Source organism: Quercus lobata, chromosome 12 (genome assembly GCF_001633185.2).
Source record: "Quercus lobata isolate SW786 chromosome 12, ValleyOak3.0 Primary Assembly, whole genome shotgun sequence".
NCBI classification, from domain to species: domain Eukaryota; kingdom Viridiplantae; phylum Streptophyta; class Magnoliopsida; order Fagales; family Fagaceae; genus Quercus; species Quercus lobata.
The window spans coordinates 31,286,512-31,296,671 of record NC_044915.1 but is presented as its reverse complement, the minus strand read 5'-3'; the positions used below and the strand labels follow the sequence as shown (position 1 = coordinate 31,296,671).

Genomic DNA, 10,160 nt, shown 5'->3' with positions numbered 1-10,160 from the left:
CCGCTTAGTTTTGGTTTTGCGGTTTGGTGATTTGCTCTCTCTTAGTACGTTGCAACTTTTGGATTTGATTTGTGGCTCTCTCTTTGGTTTGTGCGCAATTGGTATTTGATATTTGTGAACTTTGGTTTTTTGGTTTTATATTTGTGGGAGAGAGTTATTTGGGTGTACTTGGAATTTGGGTTTGTGAGAGTGCCTCTACATCAATTTGTATTATCCCAAATTTGTTATAGTGAAATTTGTTCATCGTTGCCCGTGGATGTAGGCTATTATTGAACCACATAAATCTTGATGTTTTGTGTTTATTTTCTTTTGGATTAATTTTCTTCGTTCCTATTGTTAGTTTGGAGATCTTTCACAAGCCTAAAATATTTTCACAATCAATCGTGGTAATTTGAGCTTCCGCTATTTTACAACAGAAAATTGATTTTAGCCAATGTTTAACATAAGAAAAGGCTATTTTCCATAACCAAACATCCTTAAAAATACAACACATTTTACATGTAACAAGACCATGTCTATGTACCTGCCTCCTGCAGAAACACTTTAGGCATTCTCTAAAATGATCACTGTGCTTCATATTAAAAATCAACATACTGATTTTACTCAAGTCAGCATTAAAGTGCTACTACCAATACAAGGGCAAATCTATGTTGTCCAAAGGTTTCCTTAGATATCAGTGTCAATTCAATAAGCATAATGTAGATTTAACTCCGTGAAAGAGGATAGAAGAAAAAATGGAAGAGTGGACTCATCTTCATGAGGTTTTATTCCAACCATAAGGCTGAAAAAAAGAAATTCTAGGCTGTTTAAGAAATGCACTTGTTAATTATTGGTGGCGGTTCTCTGGGTGCATGTGTATATGGTGAATGAGAATATCTGCAGCAGAAGAGAAGTGATGATTAGCCATGACACAGCACATGATTGGAAACTCAATCCAATAGTCATATAGAGGACTGACCAGATTCTGCTCAAGTTGTTGTGGAATAATGGCTCTCACAGGCCACTCTGGCTTTTTCCAGTCTCCTAGTATCATGTACTTCATTGGTTCACCAGTCATTCCTGTCATTCCCCATTCAAACATATTGCTGCTTAAAATCAAACCACTTAGTCAAATAATAGAACAACTTTAACATCGGTGGCAAGTATCATGCCAGTTTCATGATGCAGTGGAAAGCGCAATGCAGATGAGACTGTGTCAGCATATACACTTCAGAGTAGATAAAAGAACAGAAATTGATAAAAGAGGGGGGGGGGGTGGGGTGGGGTGCGAACTTTAAGTGGAAGCAATTAAACCAAGCATGAAAAAAGATATAAAAAAATTCAAGCTATATTAAATAAGCTAAGAATCTGACTTTCAAACTAAAATAAGGTGCCAGACCAGTGATCCTGATTACCTGCTTGCTAAGTGTGAGATACACTCCAGTAAATATTTATGAGCAACAGAATTGCAGCCACGAGAAGAATAATTACTTGAATATGTATAAAGAGATGGAATTACCATGTAGTCACTACATACCCCAATTTCAACAGTTTGGAACCCCACAAGGTCTGCACATATAGCTGTGCAGCAATTTCTTTGCGAGGGAGTGAAACAATGCCCTCCATTTTGTTCCATCCACAAAAGACATCCATGCGTGCTCAAGGCTGTGGAACTCTTTCAGTTCAGTATCTGCTTTCATGCCTTCAGAAATGTACAGTTGATAAAAATTTGAATTTAACAACTGCATTTAGTAAATCCAACACAAATATAAAAAAAAATATTAAAAAAAAATGGAGGCAGGGATGAGTGTGCAAGGAAAGAGAGATTCGGTTTAAGTGAGCACAAGATTAACAGTTCCATCGTGCATCCAAAGATTCAAGTGCAACTTCCAAGATGATTGATAATAGATTCATACCCCTTTACACATGGCATAACCAAGCAAAAAATTCAATAACGTTTTTTTCCAAATCCTGTCCTACTTTACTACTTATTTTATCCCAGTCAATGCTGTCTACCTCTTACTAACTTTGAAAAAATGTATCATAATCCAAACTATATCAGTGAAAACGTACACCTTTTACCATTAATTTCATAGTAGGAAAAATTGAATTGGTGCTTGGTAAACCTATCCTGAGACTATAGTACATACGGGACCTCTAACAGTAATTCAAATGTCGAAAGGATGTGACAAACAATCATACTAGAGACAAGTTTATCCAGAAAACTTTTAGGACCTGTTTGGATTGAGGGGGGAGAGAGGTGAAGTGGAGGGGAGTAGAGTAGAGTTGGCCGGAGATAAGCTAATTCCTGGCCAACTCTACTCTACTCCCCTCTACTCCCTCTCTCTCTGTCCCTCAATCCAAAAGGACCCTTAAACATATATATTTACATCACATATATTGCTTAAGCTATATGGACATTTGAGTCCATGAATGGCACAAGTTGAACGAAAAAATTGAGGGAAAGAATTGTAAGAATGAACGTGGAATGTTAAAAATTGTCTCTTGGTGTTCAAATCTGAAAAATTAAGATATATATATATATATATATATAAATATAGATATAAAACATATGCAACAAGGATCCTGCATACCTGACTACAGGTTTGATTTTCTTGGAAATTCAGAAGATGTGGGTGTAGCAAGCTCCAAGACTCCAAATCAATTAACTTGTTATCACTCCGTGCTGAGTCTCTTTTATCACAAGCCCTAGAACTTTCGCAAACTTTGGATATTTCTTCATCCAACCTTTTGACATTGCTTGGTTAAGAATTTCAAAAGTTACCTCATTAGGTTGACACCCTTCCATTACCATAGTTTTCAATAATGAAATGATGTCACAAACCTTATTGGTCCTAAACATCGCCCCCAGTAGGGTGTTGTAAATTGTAATACTTGGAGTAAGCCCATTCCCTAGCATCTGATCCCTAAGCTGGAGAGCAATTGTTATCTTCCCTTCCCTACAAAGGCCACCAATTAAAGACCCATAGGTATAAACATCTGGTTTTAGCCCCTGGCTGTACATGTCCCTAAACAATTGGCCCACCAGCATGTTATTACCCTCCCTTATGGAAGAATGTATAAGAATATTATATGTTGTTGTATCGGGTACACACCCAGTGTTCCTAAGATATTTGAAAGTCTGGTGGGCAGTTCCTAGTAACCCATTCTTGCAAAGTTTGTCCAGAAGCAAATTAAAAGTAATTATTGTGAGTTGAGGGCCATTACACATCATGTGTTCCACCAAATTCAAACATTTTGAAAATTTTCCCACTGTACAGAAATACTGAATCAGGCATGTTAAACTGACAACATTAAGCTCAACCCCTTCACACTCCATTCGAAACACAATCCTCTGAATCATTGAAGAGTTTCCTCGTTTGCATGCTGCAGACAAAATTGTATTGAAGGAAACTACATCTGGCCCATTTGTTACCCACTCAAAACTGTCCAAGAGCTCCAAAGCTTCTTCAATACTATTCTCTCTACAAAAACCTTTTAGAATTGTGTTATAAGACACACTACTTGGAATTAAACCACCTTCTCTCATACCTTTCAACAAAGATAATGCCTCTCTAGATCTATTCTCACAACATAAACAATTTAAGTATATATTATATACAGCAACATCCAGACCACATCCCCTTGAAATCACATCAAGCAATATTTTTTGAGCAATTCCTATTTTGCCTACTTTTAACATGCCTCCAGCAAAGGCAGAAAATGTATATGGATTGGGTGAAAACCCTTTTTGATCAATCACCTGAATGAGCTCAGAAATTTCCCCCACTCTATCTAGATGACAAAGTTCTCGGAGAATTACATTATACGTAATCAAGTCTGGGTCACACCCTTCCCTTTCCATCCTACCAAAGTATTCCTGTGCCTCCTCAAACCTCCCAGCATCGCAAAGAAACTTAATTATTATAGTGTATGTTCTGACATTTGGCTTACAACCATCACTTTGCATTACATCTAAACAATGAAAAAGATCTTCCTCTAAACCTTCTCTACCAAAACCACATATTAAAGCAGAATAAGAGCACACATTCTGAATGACACCCTTCTTCTTCATCAAACAAAACAATGCCAAAGCTGTACAAATCTGACCAGACTTACACAAAGCCCAAAGAATGAGATTATAACTATATACACTACAAAAATAGCCTTTGCCCCAAAGAACGGAGAACGCAGAAAATGCCGCTCGAATCCTCCCAGCTTTGATGAGCATAGAAATCAATAGGTTCAAGGTGGGTTCAGTCGGGAAATACTCCAACCTCAACATCAAATCAAATACACCAAGTGAATCATCCAAACTTCCCACTCCAAGTGATTTTTTCAACATTTTTGATAACAAACTAAATGATGGCACAAATCCACTTTCACACATCTCTTTGGCAATAAAAAACGAATCTTTCAAATTACCAAGAGATATCATCCCATTAAGAAGCGTATTGAAAGTAGACGCATTAGGGGCCGGCCCAAATCTTTTCATCCCAACATAAACTTCAACCAAAACTTCCAACAACACATTTCGCGACTTCAAATGGCAGTACATCAAAGCATTATAGTCATACACGGTAGGTTTTCCAGGTACATTTCTCATTGAATTCAGAGTTTCCAGAGCTTTTCTAAAGTGACCCGAGATGGCATAATTCTGCATTCTACTCTGTAATTCGGCGTAATTAAAATCATGGGTATTACTCTCTTCGACAAATTCTACAGCTCTAAGAGCACAAGATGAAGAAAAACTGAGGAGGAAACGCACAGTTTTGACAATTCTGCAGCAATAACCAACTCTAGGAATTGCACAAAGAAGCATTGCAGGGTAAAGAAAAAGGTCAAGCTTTTGAAGCAAAATAACCTGAAAGATAAAGGGATTGAAGTAGAATTGCATTTAGTGAAGCCTAAGAGTTAAGTTTGGTCTCAGAGAGTGTATATATAAATCAATTAAAAAGATTTTAACTTTATGTAGCATGAACTAAAATTTTAAAAAACAAATAGAAAATAAACACTCATAAACAAAGCCTCAAAATTGTTAAAGAAATATATTCAAAGAGCAAAGAAAAAAAAATGAAAAATTTGATGTTTCTTTTGGTTACCTTTTCTGGGCAACCAAACAGAGCATGACTCCTATGGAAGAATGGGAAGATGAGATAAGAGCGGTGATGAATGTTTGAGGCTTCTGAAGGATGCATAAACCCTAGCCATGACCTGCCATTGAGAATGAATGAAAGAAAGAACAAGAGGTTTAACGGGCAGTAAAACGGTGTCGTTGAGGACACACCTTGAACTTGAACAAGCTATGTTTTTACCCTTTTAAATTTCAGCCACGTGGCATCTTGAAGAGCGAGATGTTTTTGAGTCTATATATGGGTAACCCAAATCTCTGTAGCCCCACTTTGAAACTGTTCTTCTTGCCTCCAATTCCATGTTCGAAACCCAAACAACCCACGTCCCATGTTGTTTTAGTTTATGCTACCTGTCTGGGTCGTAATCCTACTCCTCTCCTCTTTGTGTTATCGTATATTTTTTTAAGAGATTGTTGCATACTTGCATTATTTTCACTCTCACACCACTTTTTTATATAATCATTAAAAAAAAAAAAAAAAAATGGTAGGTGTGATCTTTGTCTCCGCCACTTAAACTCAAATTTGACATGGTGTGAGACCATCCGAACAATAGTGAAACTTGTCACTACTCAAACCCACAATTTCAAACTCGCAAGGTGATGGGACAAAAGGTAGATGTGGTCTTTGTCACCACCACTTAAACTCAAATTTAACTTGATGTGAGACCATCTGAGCAATAATAGGACTTGCCACTACTTGAACCCACAATTTTAAACTCGCAATGTGATGAGATATAAGGTAGATGTGGTCTTTGCCACCACTACTTAAACTCAAATTTGACTTGGTGTGAGACCATCCGAGCAATAGTGGGACTTGTCACTACTCGAACCCATAATTTTAAACTCACAAGTGATGAGATATAAGAACTTCTTACTGATAAACATTTTTATTTTTTTAAACAATGATGAAGATTTCATGGCAAATCGGTCTAGTGCATTTGTTGGAATAGAAACGCATCAATATACATTTTGACAAGAAAACACATTTGTTGGAATTGAAACACATCAATACACATTTTGATAAGAAGATGTGCACATTTCTTGAAATTGATCTGCCTAGTGCATTTGTTGGAATTGAAATGCATCAATACACATTTGTATTTTGACAAGATGTACACATTTCTTTGGAATTGAAACAAATCAATACACATTTTTTGACAAGATGTGCACATTTTGTTTTAAAAACCAAGCCGATAGAAGAGAGAGTAATGTTATAGGCATAATAATTTTCAAAACAGTTGAAGTTGACAATTTGTATAGGTTTTTATCTAGGTCTTTTTTATTAATGTTATAGGCACAATAATTTTCAAAACAGTTGAGTTGACAATTTGTTCAGGTTTTTATCTAGGTCTTTTTTACTAATAACATCTTGCTACATTTTAGTGAACTTCTTTGTAACTCTAAAATTATTGAATCATTTTAGAGATGTCAGTAATTCGGAATGGTAAAAGACTAAAAGTGATAAAGCCCCATCAGCTATCAGCCATGATAGCCTAGGTGAATAGGCGACTGATCTAAACATCATAAATCAACAGGTTGGAAATTGCGCTATATTTCATCACAAAACAATACACAAGCTTAAAGCATCACGCGTTCAAATCTTCAGGTGACATTTGAATGATACCCGCTTACACAGCATCTACCCAACCAAGACAAGAGCACAAAGAAGGAAAGCAAAACAGCAAAGATGACTTTCATTTTGAAAAGAAAAAACTGCAATCCGCATAATAACTGCACAGGGGGATTCTGACCCATCAATCAAAAACAATGAGCCTTTGAAAGAAAAGAGAAGGGTGAATCAAGCAGCTGAGAACTATACAACGATAACAACTGATGTCTCCATCTCTGAGGAAAATCCCCTATTTATATATTTCTTATCCACAAGACCAACCATGCCTTGACAAACAATTGGATTTGTTGTTTGCAAAATCAATCAGGAGATAATCTTGATGAACCTTAGGAGGTGGATGAAGCAGCACTGGCTTTGCCCTTTACGGTCTTCAGTTTCAGTGATGCACAATCAGCTGAAGATCCAAATTCTGAAACATCGCCAATGTCCAGAGTGTCTGGAAGACTTTCAGAAGACTCAACAGTGTAACACTGTAAGCAGAAGATAATACTTATTAGAAAGATGACTGTAAAAGCATAAGATATTACAATATGAATAAAGCTCACAATAATAATGAAGGTAAACACTTAATATGTAAGTCAGTCTTCTGAGAGAGATTATTCCACAACAACAACCAAGCCTTAAGACATAAAGCGAAATAGAACATACAATCTTACTTTCTAAGACATCGTAGCTTGATAATAATAGCAGATTGAGTATGTCTAAGCCGTCAACAAGATGAATACATCCACCTAAGTAATGATTTCCATTTAAGCATGTAATTTGAAGGGAGCATATATGACTAACTCATGGTAATACTTCTAATGACTAGTTAATGGCTACTAGAAAGATATTGCTAGTCTTTATATGTCCAGAAAATAAAGCATATGATTAGAACTCCTATTAGATTTACTTTGGCCCATTAGTCATGGGCATGGCACCAAGAGATGGATCTCTTTTGCCTTCTCTTGAATCCAGAACCATAAACAAAAACTAATAAGATAATAGTAGCTGGCTATAGTCACACCACACCGTAGTATCAGGAAAGTTATTAAGTTGTTCAAGTTTTCCAATATTAAATATATATAGGCCAGCACTGTTCATACCGTGATTGTGGTGCCAGAATCTGAAGTGGGAATGTTGGTAAAGAACTGAACCAGCCCCGAAGACCAAAAAAAGAAATAGTAATCTACTTCAATCACCTATCACCTAATACATGTTATGAATGTTATTTAGAAACTTCAAAATTAAAGAGTTTACTTGTACACCTCAAGTTGGTTCAGCATGTCAACAGTGGCTTCCAGGTCACCTCTATTTGCCGCATAAACATCAGTAAGGGACTGATCAGATATACCAGGAAATGACATCTGAAGATATTCCAAATCAATGTCAAATTCATCTAGCATCTGCTTATCTGCAGCTTGATTTACATTTTGTGGTGATGAACCATAACCATATGCATGGTGGCTCTTCACTGTAGACCCCACATCAGGAATAGGGGCTTTTTCAGCTCCATGAGCATTGGAGTCATAATAAGCTCTGTAATGGAGTTGCTCAGGGGTTACAAACCGTGAAGACTCATTGCCGCTCCTAGAGTCTTTTGCTGTCTCAAAAGTTCTATCATTTGCATTTCTTTTGGATAGTGGAATGTACGATGCTGCATATGGATTCAGGGAAGATACTCCTTGCTTCATTGCTTCAGTTCATCAAAAAAGATCACCGTTCCCTTCAAAATATTTTATGAAAGAAAATCCATATTAGTATATACATCATACAGCACAACAATAAATAAACTTCAACGAAACAGAAATTCAAAGTTTTAAGCCATAACAAATTGTATACATTATAGATTCACTGTAAGTGCAAAGAAATTCAAGTAATCATGAAAGTACTCGAACGGACATTAGCATGTCATCCAATCATGTAGTTAACAAATTTAAAACCATCTTTCAACTAGAAAATTCAGAAAGCTTGAATAAGTACTCACAATTTCTAAAATATTCATGAAAATTATACTTCATTAGAAGACATTTAGATTTGAAACCTGCAGTCCGATCCAGGATGATTGCTAAAGCCAACACACCAATCAATTTCAGAATTTGAAACCAAGTTCATTATTTGATCACAAGAGACTTTGCCAGTTGAACTAATTGAAACCCACGCAATTACAATATTTCATGTCCATAAACTTCTCAATTGCATGCATGAATTGTACCAGATTCCTAATCAAATCAAATGTTGGTTTCATCAAATTCCTAAGCTATTGATCATAGACCCAATTGAATCCCCACAACAAAAAGTGATCTTGCACAGCACATTATATCAGATCGCAGAAACAAACACTAACACCCCAATTAAGAACTTGATAATACTAAGCTTAAAAAAAAAGGTTTGAAATTGATTATCCATGTTTGAATTTCTTAAATCTTCTTCATTTTTTAAATCAAAATTATTTTTTTTCAAGTAATGAATAGCAATCCAATAATATAATTAAATGTAACACTAAAAAAAAATTAATAATTGGAAAAAATAGTGATCGGAACTCACCGAGGAGAAATCGAAATTGGGAACGAAACCCTAAAATTGTTGAGATGAGAAATCAAACACTAAAAAGCGAATGAATGAAAGAAAGAAAGAAAGAAAAAATTGTGATTGAGAGAGAAAGTAAGAGGTATATACTATGCTAGTATGTTGTACCATATAAGAGTATATACTTATTGGGATTTGGGACACACCTACTTTTGCGGTCTATTGAAAAAGATCAGAACTCACTCGCTTACTGGGAAGGTGTTTGTGACACGAACGGTGGCTTTATTAGGCTTTTTATTTATGGAAACAAAGTTTAAGTTAAAATTAAATATTTGTAGAAACTTTTTAGCAGATAATAGCCTCAACACACACGATTCGTGCAAGCGATGATGCTCTTTTTATTATCATTTAAAAGTGTTATTTTTATAATATTTTCACAACAAATCATAAGTTGTAAGTTGTTATTTGTTAGAATTTGAATTCATAACTTAAATTCCTTTTTTGGCTTACTTGTAATAACTAATAACGACTTGCTACTTAAAATTTGTTGTGAAAATATTATGGGTATTGAAATTTTTTTTTTTTTTTTGATTTAGTGTTATAATTTTTCATTAATTTATCTCTTTTAAGTTTTAACACAACTCAAAATTCACATTAACCTTTGATTGCAAAAAATAACACTTTTCCAAGGTTCCACCCAATTTGTAAAGATGTATGGATCAAGTTCTTGAAAAGGAAATAAATGAATACACCAAATTAAATCAACATGTACCTAAATATAAACACAATCACATTGGTGTTAAGGATTCCTCTTTAACATTTGACTTTCGAACTGTCAATGTAGAAGAGAAGTATACACTTTCAACTAATTAAATGAAGAAGATAACAATTTGCCCAAACATACCCCAAATC

The 10,160-nt window shown here is 35.4% G+C and overlaps 2 protein-coding genes across 9 annotated transcripts; both read right to left on the bottom strand.

Moving 5' to 3' along the window:
- Positions 1-555: 555 nt before the first annotated feature.
- On the bottom strand, positions 556-5,443 carry LOC115971833 (pentatricopeptide repeat-containing protein At1g09900-like). 7 transcript variants are annotated; one of them, XM_031091902.1, is made up of 6 exons: positions 5,267-5,443; positions 5,082-5,193; positions 2,574-4,843; positions 1,517-1,681; positions 959-1,085; positions 556-876 (listed from the first exon to the last, which is right to left on the bottom strand). In XM_031091902.1, exons 2-3 carry the CDS (start codon positions 5,175-5,177, stop codon positions 2,645-2,647), a joined length of 2,295 nt encoding a protein of 764 aa, XP_030947762.1. In that variant the 5' UTR covers positions 5,178-5,193; positions 5,267-5,443; the 3' UTR covers positions 556-876; positions 959-1,085; positions 1,517-1,681; positions 2,574-2,644. The 7 variants fall into 7 exon arrangements, with proteins under 7 accessions (XP_030947762.1, XP_030947761.1, XP_030947763.1 ...); XM_031091901.1 differs by having other exon boundaries at positions 5,295-5,443; XM_031091903.1 differs by lacking the exon at positions 5,267-5,443 and having other exon boundaries at positions 1,517-1,721; positions 5,082-5,258.
- A 1,197-nt stretch (positions 5,444-6,640) lies between these two features.
- LOC115971803 (polyadenylate-binding protein-interacting protein 5) lies at positions 6,641-9,511 on the bottom strand. Of its 2 annotated transcripts, none has more exons than XM_031091856.1 (3): positions 9,267-9,511; positions 7,980-8,445; positions 6,641-7,210 (listed from the first exon to the last, which is right to left on the bottom strand). In XM_031091856.1, exons 2-3 carry the CDS (start codon positions 8,411-8,413, stop codon positions 7,117-7,119), a joined length of 528 nt encoding a protein of 175 aa, XP_030947716.1. In that variant the 5' UTR covers positions 8,414-8,445; positions 9,267-9,511; the 3' UTR covers positions 6,641-7,116. The 2 variants fall into 2 exon arrangements, with proteins under 2 accessions (XP_030947716.1, XP_030947715.1); XM_031091855.1 differs by having other exon boundaries at positions 7,988-8,445; positions 9,267-9,509.
- Between the last annotated feature and the right edge of the window lie 649 nt (positions 9,512-10,160).

Bases quoted from the DNA above. Each gene is read 5' to 3' on its own strand.
- LOC115971803 (XM_031091855.1), bottom strand. From the start codon at position 8,413: ATGAAGCAAGGAGTATCTTCCCTGAATCCATATGCAGCATCGTACATT. The intron at 7,211-7,987 runs GTGTACAAGTAA...TTCTGCTTACAG, and splicing joins ACATGCTGAACCAACTTGAG to TGTTACACTGTTGAGTCTTC.
- LOC115971833 (XM_031091902.1), bottom strand. From the start codon at position 5,177: ATGCATCCTTCAGAAGCCTCAAACATTCATCACCGCTCTTATCTCATC. The intron at 4,844-5,081 runs GTAACCAAAAGA...TTTATCTTTCAG, and splicing joins TGTTTGGTTGCCCAGAAAAG to GTTATTTTGCTTCAAAAGCT.